Source organism: Sprattus sprattus (assembly GCF_963457725.1).
Source record: "Sprattus sprattus genome assembly, chromosome: 8".
Taxonomy (NCBI): Eukaryota; Metazoa; Chordata; class Actinopteri; order Clupeiformes; family Clupeidae; genus Sprattus; species Sprattus sprattus.
This window is the reverse complement of record NC_137927.1, coordinates 6,208,248-6,218,247: the sequence shown is the minus strand read 5'-3', so window position 1 is coordinate 6,218,247 and position 10,000 is coordinate 6,208,248. Positions and strand designations below refer to the sequence as shown.

At 48.0% G+C, this 10,000-nt stretch overlaps 1 protein-coding gene across 4 annotated transcripts in view; it reads right to left on the bottom strand.

Moving 5' to 3' along the window:
* The window catches only part of fam13b (family with sequence similarity 13 member B), a 51,881-nt gene that overhangs the window by 4,355 nt on the left and 37,526 nt on the right, over positions 1-10,000 (bottom strand). For 3 of the 4 annotated variants that reach the window (XM_080843664.1, XM_080843663.1, XM_080843665.1), the window contains 11 exons: positions 9,527-9,647; positions 6,875-6,981; positions 6,242-6,296; positions 5,497-5,578; positions 3,240-3,453; positions 2,763-2,901; positions 2,578-2,659; positions 2,001-2,192; positions 449-660; positions 257-340; positions 1-89 (listed from right to left, as the gene is read on the bottom strand). The exon at positions 1-89 is cut by the window's left edge and continues 7 nt beyond it. In XM_080843664.1, coding sequence (XP_080699790.1) covers positions 1-89; positions 257-340; positions 449-660; positions 2,001-2,192; positions 2,578-2,659; positions 2,763-2,901; positions 3,240-3,453; positions 5,497-5,578; positions 6,242-6,296; positions 6,875-6,981; positions 9,527-9,647 — 1,377 coding nt within the window. The remainder of the gene's footprint in view (positions 90-256; positions 341-448; positions 661-2,000; positions 2,193-2,577; positions 2,660-2,762; positions 2,902-3,239; positions 3,454-5,496; positions 5,579-6,241; positions 6,297-6,874; positions 6,982-9,526; positions 9,648-10,000) is intronic. The other variant, XM_080843666.1, reaches the window with a different exon arrangement.

The following is a 10,000-nucleotide window of genomic DNA, read 5'->3' as shown; positions in this document are numbered from 1 at the left end:
GGTGTTATGCTGACGCGTGTAAGCATCTGTTTGATGAGTCGATAGCGGTCATACAGCGGTTTCACTATCAAGCGTTCTTCACGTGTCACCTGCAAACACACACGCCCACACACACACACACACACACACGCGTTCACAATCAGTCAACTGCTCAGAAAACAAGACTCTGTATCTGAATATGTGTACAAGTTGGTAGATTAGTCTGCAAGAAAGTACGTTTGTCCATTTGTGTGTGTTTGTGTTGGTGTGTACGAACCGGCCGACCATGGAGTCCCTCATAGTGCAGTAAGTTCTTCTGCAACACTGTCTTCTCACCAGCAAGCTGCTCCTTGGTCATTTTCTGAAGAGAACACACACACTGTTCAGCACAGAACCCTTTCCTTCCATCTCTACTGCTACACAGTGGTCCCTCTGGCAGACAGACACACACACAGACACACACACACACCTTAATGTCCTGTGGCCACTCCTCCTCCTGTCTCTTGGTCTTGATGCGCTGCTGGATGACCTCCATGGTGTCACGGCGTGTGGGTTGGCACTCTGTGGCCTCCGGCCCTAGAGGGGGCGCTGTCTCCAGAGTGGAGCCGAAGCTCTTGGGCAGAGTGTTGCTGCGTGGCCGTGCCTGCGGGGTCAGCTCCGACTCCAAACGCTGCCGGGCATCTGAGGGGCGGGGGGGGGGGGCGGGGGGTAGAGGGAGACAGGGGTCAGTGTGTGCTTTTGATTGACAGGGTAAATGACTCTGCGGATGAAAGGCAATATGAGAGTTTGATGTTGTCAGTGGACTGCTGCTGAAAAACAGCAGGACGTCACCAAAACACGAGGGGGGGGGGGGGAGATCACAAGTGGCCACATCCACAGAAAGACACACACAGGCACTCAACTGAGGTCATGACCAGTAGCTGAGACCTGTGTGCTCAGCACACACACACACATACACTCACACATACCCACACTGGTCCTAAGAGAGAGGAAATGAGGTTGGACTTGTGGCTATCTGAGCCAGAACAGTCCGGCTGTCCTCTCATTTCCCTCTCCCTACTTTACCTTTCTGTCTCTGGACTTGCTGAGACAGACTGATTGTGTGTGTCGTGAATGTGTACATCCTCTGGGTTTTTTAAAATAAACGTAACATTCCAAGAAATGTAAAAGCAATCCATGCAATCAATGGTGCAGTGTGTGTGTGTGTGTGTGTGTGTGTGTTTGCAGTTTGTGTGCAGTGTGTGTGTGTGTGTGTTTGCAGTTTGTGTTTGTGTGTGCAGTGTGTGTGTGTGTGTGTGCAGTTTGTGTGTGTGTGCAGTGTGTGTGTGCAGTGTGTGTGTGTGTGTGTGCAGTTTGTGTGTGTGTGTGTGTGTGTGTGTGTGTGTGTGTGCAGTGTGTGTGTGTGTGTGTGTGTGTGTGTGTGTGTGCACGCAAAGCCAGGCGGTCCCATAGCAGAAAGCAGTGACGCAGCAGCTCTGGACGTAGCACTGGGGGTTTGCTGATGTGAACGGCCCATATGAACACACGCGAGCGCCCGGCTACAGGACACAACTACACACTCATGTATGTGAGCACACACTCCTTTATGTGTGTATGGGTGGGAGTGTGTGTGTGTGTGTGTGTGTGTGTGTGTGTGTATCTGAGTAGTCAACAAATCCAGAGACAGAGAAAGTGAAAGGAACAATGAAAATGAGAGAATAAGAGAGATTGAAAGATAGAGAGAGAGAGAGAGATAGAGAGAGGGGGGTAGAGGAAGAGAGATAGAGGAAGAGAGATAGATAGAGCGAGAGAGAGGGATAGAGGGAGAGAGAGAGAGAGGAATAGAGATAAAAAGAGAGCGAATGATAGAGATAAAGAGAGAGAGAGGGGTGAAAAGATAGAGGGATAGAGAGAGGCATAGAAAAAGAGAGAGAACGTGAGCGAAATGTGGTCTTCTTCGATGAAGAGAGATAGAGAGAGCGCTCCATAGAGCTCCAGGTAGAGTGTGTGCTCTTACTTACTGCAGGCAGTGCTGTACTTACTGAGGTGGGGGCCCTGCCTATGGGCGGAGGGGGGGCGTGAGGGGGGGTGTAGCAGGTGGTGTGTGTTCGGGGAGGAGGAAGAGGAGGAGGAGGAGGAGGAGCAGGCCGCAGTGGCGGCGGAGGCGGCAGGTCCAGACGCGTGGTGGCGCCTGTGACTCTGCAGCAGGGCCTGGTGCCTGAGCAGCTGACGTCCTAGAGGGTCACGAGCGGTCATTCGGAGAGAAAGAGACACTGGTTGGCCAGAGGTGGGGGCTGGGTGGGCGGCGCTTAGGTGGATATGGGAGCACGATGATGGCACGATGACAACGGAACCAAAAAAAACCCAAATCAGAAAAGACCATGGACTGGAGGACGGGTTTGACCCAAACACATGCAGTGGTGATGACGGAGGCGGGAGGCGAGGGCCGGTCTGTCTGCTTTTCGCAGGGTGAGACGGCAACGCGCGCACGCACACACACGCACACACACACCCAGACGTACAAAACGGTGTTCATCCCTAGTTCCCTCCCCCAACAGCCCCTGTATGAGTGTGTGTGAGTGGGTGGGTGGGTGCATGTATGCTAGTGTGTGTGTTCACCTTTGATCTGCTTGCGGATTTTCGTGAGGTCAGTCATCCACTTCAGGACCTTTGGGTTAGCTGCCTTATCACCATGAGATGGCTGGAGAAAGAGAAGGGTCAGGGGGTTAAGAAAAGTAAACATGTGTTGGTCAGTATTCAGGTGACTTATCTGTGTGTGTGTGTGTGTGTGTGTGTGTTTGTACCTTGTAGTTCTTCTCCTTCTCAAATTGCTCCTCAAACTGGCGGATCTTCTTCTTGAGGTTCTGCAGTTTCTTAGTGAGCTGTTGGGACACGGCATCCCCTTTCACACTCTCTTTGGAACTCAGGGAGTTACGGCGCTGCCTACACACACACACACACACACACACACACACACACACACAGACACAGACACAGACACAGAACATAAGATTCATAAGTTTAGGTGGAATCATGGTGATTGGACTTTGCATTGGGGGGCCAAACAGTTGGCAAAGTACCGCTCAATATTAGCAATTATAGGAAGCGCGTTTATTTTTTAATTCCTGTACCCTTGAACTGTAAAACCCATAATGGACTGTTGAACTGCATACATTTGTTAGACTTTTCAGAAAATGTGATTCCTGATGAAACTTGACTTGCAATGTAAAATAAAAATAACTTTATAAAATGTGTGTGTGTGTGTGTGGGTGTTTGTTTACCTCCCAGATGACATTGCTTTGGTGGGTGATGTGTTTTCTGGATCCTGTTGGAAGAATCTCTGACCGTGGCCAAAATCCAGGAAGCGGCGAGCCAGCAGGGGCGGGGCATCTTCCTCAAGTGGGAGGGGTAACATCCGACTGGCCAATGGGGAGAGTTGGGCCTCTCCACACTCACTGTCCTCCTGCTGCCAGACCTTACAGTCTGGCACAGGGTCTACACACACACACACACACACACACACACACACACACACACACAAACACACACACAAGAGATAGATCATGCATCAAATTACCTTTACTGATGAGATTGCATTTTGATTAAAAACATTGAGCTTTAGAGAAGCAGTGTTAACCAGCCTTGGGTATAACAGAGGAACACACACACACACACACACACACACACACACACACAGGAAAATTAAGAGGAGCAGTATTCTGTAAGGGGTACTAACACCCCATATCCCATTGCCATGGATATGCCTGCCTCTTCATTAGTGTGAAGGAAGGGGAGGTTGAGAGGCGGTGACCAAGGGATAGAGTGTGTGTGTGTGTGTGTGTGTGTGTGTGTGTGTGTGTGTGTGTGTGTGAGATAGACGTTGCTGACAATAGTTTTAAAAGTGCAGATGTCAGCACAGCCACTGGGAGAGAGAGAGAGAGAGAGAGAGAGAGAGAGAGAGCTCTGAGGAGTGAGAGATGCTTGTGCTAAGGTGCAGGGAGAGTGAGGGCCCCTGATTGAATGTCTGACTGCCTGCCTGCCTGAAGGTGGTTTTGTAGTCTGTAGAGAAACATGTCACCACATTGCAAATTAAAAATGTTTTTGTCCCAATGACATACACCGTTTATATGTTTTTAATTTATTTCCGCTCTGAACAAGCTCCCTGTCGCTCGAGTTCAAATGTTGAACTTTGACCCTGTCAATGGCTAGAACAACTTGTGAAGTCATAGCAAATAGTGGTGTCATGATGAATTGGGAACTCTGCAATTAATGTGGCTACAAAAACTCAAAACACCTCTTTACTTGCAAATTTGTATGTGTTTGTACTATGTGCTGTGTAAAATGTATGCTCTTAAAATAACGTATTATCCCATCTTGCCGCATCATTCCATGTCTTTTGACCATACTTCAAATAATTTAAAGCAAGCAGCATGCTGTGCTAGTCAGCCGATGCTTTGCTGTTCTGTTTGTGTCGGCATGGCAACATGTGGCAACATGTGGCTCTTCAGACTAGAACCAAAGCCCAGATGGTGCTGGAGCTGGAGCCACTAGCTGGTGCTGGTACTGCTGGGTCTGCTGGGTCTGCTGGTACTCACCGGGCCCTTCCTGCTGCAGGTGCATACATGAGAAATCTATGAAGGGGACAGGGGCGGGACAACGGGCTGAACCAGCCAATGGGCATGGGGTGGGATGACAAGGGGGAGGGGTCGAGAAAGAGAGGGAGGGAGGAATTGAGAGAGAGACAGGGGGAGAGAGAGAGAGAGAGAAGGAGGGAGGGAGAAGACAGAGAGATACCACAGAAGATGGTGATGAGCTCATGCTTCATAACCCCCCCTCCCACACACACACACACACACACACACACACACACACACACACAGCAACTGTTTGATGACAAACCCAATAACACACCTGCAGCACTGCATGAAATGTCAAACTGAAAAGAACTAAAGATAAGATCAACCAGCTAAGGATATTATCACACTGGAGAGATGATAAAGCGATGAGTGTACGTGCCAGCCCTCATCATGCCATGTCCCCGGTGGCCGCTGACGCCTCGTTCATTAGTGATTAATGAGACAGGGTCAATCATCAGCCATTAATACATCATCTGGCAACCAGGTCACCTGGTTACTATACCCATAGGATCAGTCCCACAGTGACTCATGCGACAGTGACACACACACACGCACACAAACACGCACGCACCCACGCACACACACACACACACAGACACACAGACACACACACACAGACACACAGACACACAGACACACACACACACACACACACACACACACAGACACACACACACAGACACAGACACACACACACAGCTTCAATCTCAGATGCAACCTGGCCAAACTGCTCTTCTACGGAGAAGAAGGCATGGGAGAGGGAAAGAGACTGACACAGGGAGATAGAGAAACGGAGGGGAGAGGTGAAGATGGATAGAAAAAGTCATAGAGTGGTGAGAGGAACAGAGATAGAGAAAGAGTGAGAGATTGAGAGAGCGATAAAGAAAGCGAGAGATGTTACCTTCCCACTCCCCATCAGGGAAGATGCGGCTGAGCTGCAGGTGCTCTCGGTCTTGCTCCGTGTTAGCATTCAACTCATCATCCTACAGGTCAAAGGTCAAAGTGGAGAGTTGTCAGAAAGGGCTCCCAACACTCACTCACTCAGTGTGTGTATGAGTGAGTGTGTGTGTGTGTGTGGGTGTGTGTGTATGTGTGTGTGTGTGTGTGTGTGTGTGTGTGTGTGTATGAGTGTGTGTGTGTGTGTGTGCGTATGAGTGTGAGTGTGTGTACATTTGTGTCTGTACATGTTGTGACTGGGCTCTGGTGTGTGAGGTAATGGGTAGGAACACAGTGTAACACCCGCTGGCCAGTAGAGTTAGCGGAGCGCGATGTTCAGATTGCATCTGTAGTGTCTGCTGTTAACGTCACCACACCTATCTCCAGCCTAGCAGATCACAGGTGCACAGACACGCAGGACTGTCCTCTATCAAGTCGCTGTGTCATTACGGCTCTTTTTGTCCAGGGATTTCCAGGGAAATGTCTCATTAATACAAACTGTTCTATATAGAAAACACGCTCTTGGACAGTGTGTGTGTGTGTGTGTGTGTGTGTGTGTGTGTGTGTGTGAGTGGGTGAGAGAGAGAGAGGGAGTAAGTGTGTGTGTGTGTGTGTATATATGTGAGGGACATAAATAGAGAGAGGAACTGTTAGTGTATGTGCGTGTGGGCGTGTGTGTGTGTGTCTGTGTGTGTGTGTGTGGCTCTTACACAGCTGATGCTGTCTGTGTGTTCCATCTGTTCACAGGACTGGTAACTGTCCTGTCTGAAGCAGAAAGGCAAAATTTCATGTAAGTCAAGTTATGTTCTTACTCCCACACACTTGCTCAAACATACACACACACACACACACACACACACACACACACACACACACAGACAGACAGACAGACAGACAGACAGACAGACAGACAGACTCAGTCACTCACTCAGTCACTCTCACACTCACACTCACACACACACACACCCACACACAATTATAAACACACACACACACACACACACTCGATTACAAACACATACTTTGTGTTAAAACTTCGAGACCAATTGCAGCCATGTTGTCACTAATTCTGATAAATAATGACAGATGTGTTATGTATGAAGCCCACTTGTAGTGACATTAAACACACACTCCTGGGAGTCTGAGGCGAGGTTCAGCAACAAAGGAGGAGAAAGAGACCGTCCCATGAGAAAAAAATAGAGTAAGACAGTTGGGGGCACTTAAGTGTGTGTGTATGGTGTTCATTTAGTTTTCATTTCATGGGTTTTTGCTTGTGATGTGTTGGAGTTGAATTGGCTTCTTGTGGAAGTGTATAGCCACAGAGCGAGGCCTTTGAGGCTAACCTGGCTGTGTTGATGTTGTTCTCCGTGTCCACCAGACTCTCAGAGTCCAGCTCCATTCCAGAACTTTCTTCCAGAGCAGCACTGGGGGATGGGCAGCCGTGTGATGCCTGGAACACACAGACACACACACACACACACACAGGCACACACATTCATACACAAACACACAGAAACACACACACAGAGAACAGGAGCAGAATGTGCTGTAATCAGGATGACGTCATGAACACACGCGCACATCACACACAAATGACAAACAACACAAAGGCATGTAGTACTAACGTACTAAAGTATGTATATCTATAACCAGAACAGCAGGGGAATGTGTGTGTGTGTGTTTGTGTGATTTGCGAGCCAGACAGCTCAAGGACAGAGAAAGATAAAACATCAGACATGACCAGTCTGTGTGGGTAGCGGGTGGGGTGTGTATGAATATGCACGTTCACATTTGTGTGTGCGTGTGTGTGTGAGCTACAGGTGCTGCTGTCATTCATAGCTTTGAGAACAGATTGACCCCATTAAAGAAGACGTGTATACATTTAGAGGATTCCTGTTGGCATGAAGAACAGAGAATGAGGGACCCAGAAACAGAGAGAAAGAGAGAGGGACACAGAGGGAAAGAGAGAGAGAGAGACAGAGGGAAAGAGAGAGACAGAGACGGAGAGAAAGAGAGAGGTACACAGAGGGAAAGAGAGAGAGACAGAGACAGAGACAGAGGGAAAGAGAGAGACAGAGACAGAGACACAGAGGGAAAGAGAGAGACAGAGACAGAGACACAGAGGGAAAGAGACAGACACAGAGGGAAAGAGAGAGAGACAGAGACAGAGGGAAAGAGAGAGAGACAGAGACAGAGGGAAAGAGAGAGACAGAGACAGAGACACAGAGGGAAAGAGACAGACACAGAGGGAAAGAGAGAGAGACAGAGACAGAGGGAAAGAGAGAGACAGAGACACAGAGGGAAAGAGAGAGACACAGAGGGAAAGAGAGAGAGACAGAGGGAAAGAGAGAGACAGAGACAGAGACAGAGACACAGAGGGAAAGAGAGAGGGACACAGAGGGAAAGAGAGAGAGACAGAGACAGAGGGAAAGAGAGAGAGACAGAGGGAAAGAGAGAGACAGAGACAGAGACACAGAGGGAAAGAGAGAGGGACACAGAGGGAAAGAGAGAGAGACAGAGACAGAGGGAAAGAGAGAGAGACAGAGACAGAGGGAAAGAGAGAGACAGAGACAGAGACACAGAGGGAAAGAGAGAGGGACACAGAGGGAAAGAGAGAGAGACAGAGACAGAGGGAAAGAGAGAGAGACAGAGACAGAGGGAAAGAGAGAGACAGAGACAGAGACACAGAGGGAAAGAGAGAGACAGAGACAGAGACACAGAGGGAAAGAGAGAGACAGAGACAGAGACACAGAGGGAAAGAGACAGACACAGAGAGGAGGAGGAGGAGGAGGGCATATATGGCAGCATAATGAAGCTAAAGCCCAGCAGTCCAACACTGAGACAGGACATTCATAACATTTTCAGTTTAATACGAACGGTTGGACATTTTCCAGATCTAAGGGGGAAAAAAACAAAGCCGGAGATAAATACAAGCCGAACGGCTACACAGGTATTATAGTTAAAAGCAATTAAGGGAAACGTATGCAAAAGAGAATTATGAAATTTCAGCTGGAAAATCAGGTCCTCAATAGTGGACAGCAGACTAGATACGTAAAAGGAACATATTTAGTTGCTTCGTTGATTTAAGGAAGGCTTTAGATTCAGTTCAGCATTATGGACTTTTTCTAAAACGTATTAAAAATGGAATATGAGGGGTAACATCTGACATCGTAGACATGTATACCAACAATAGGTTCTGAGTAAAAATGAAAAACAATAGCTTCTGTGTAAAATGAAAAATAATAGTTTCTGTGTAAAAATGAAAAACAATAGGTCCAATATGTATACATACATCCATTGGGAAATCTAAATGTCCAGGACTCACACTTGAGGGGTGGGAGATAAAATGCCCCCTACAAAGTGATGATTTGTTATTATAATTCTCCCCCAAGGGAGGTGGGATCATTTGATGGTATTTTCATTATTAAAACCTGGACCCTGCCCATAAACATAAGGAAATCCAAGGTCATAATCGTTCAGATAATGATGGGGTGGGGGGGTGGGGAGACAGAGAGAGACCGACAGACAGACATGTGCATCACTCTGGTCAACTGGCGATGCTGCCTCTGTACGTCTCACTGATATAAAACAGGGCAGTGTGTGTGTGTGTGTGTGTGATTTATCTAGGCTGTCTCCCTTGCCCTGGATTACTGCAGCACAGCACTGCAGGAAACAACACAAGTTGTTTCTCTGTTCAATTGACTCCCTCTCCCTCTCCCTCTTTCTCTTTCCTTCACTCTTTCTATCTTTCAATCTCTCTTAGACACCTCTCATGAATGCCCCACCCAGCACCATCTCTTCCTCTTCCTGTATCTAAACAATAAATGCCCTTTGTCTCTCCTTACCTATGAATGACAGAGGGGTTTGGGTGGGGTGCATCTGCTAATGGATGGGTGTGTGTGTGTGTGTGTGTGTGTGTGTGTGTGTGTGTGTGTGTGCGTGTGCATCCCCTAAAAGGACTGTTTAAATAGACTGATGTGTGTGTGTATACTGACCAGGTCCTGATTGTCCTCTGTACTTGTTTGCTCCAGCATGTTGGAGGAAGATGGGTCATCTCCCTCAGACTGTTCCACTTCTTCATCTTTTACATCAGGGGCACTCACACACTCACAGAGGCTTTTCACACACACACACACACACACACACACACACACACACACACACACACATAAATATACATAGAATTCTAACACAAACTAATACATTCACATGTGTGTTTGTAAACAAAGGCTTCATTTCCAATCAGAATGATCATTTATGCCTCCAGGATATCTGTGAGTATGCACGTACGTGCAGGCGTGCGTGTGTGCGTGTGTGTGTGTGTGTGTGTGTGTGTGTGTGGAGGGTACTCTTGAAAGTAATTTGTTTTATGGCATTTCCTGTGTCCCAATTACTTGCGAAAGCTAGAGCTGTAGCGGGTGGGTGGGTGTGTGTCCATGTGTCATATTGTGCCATTGCATGTGTGTGTG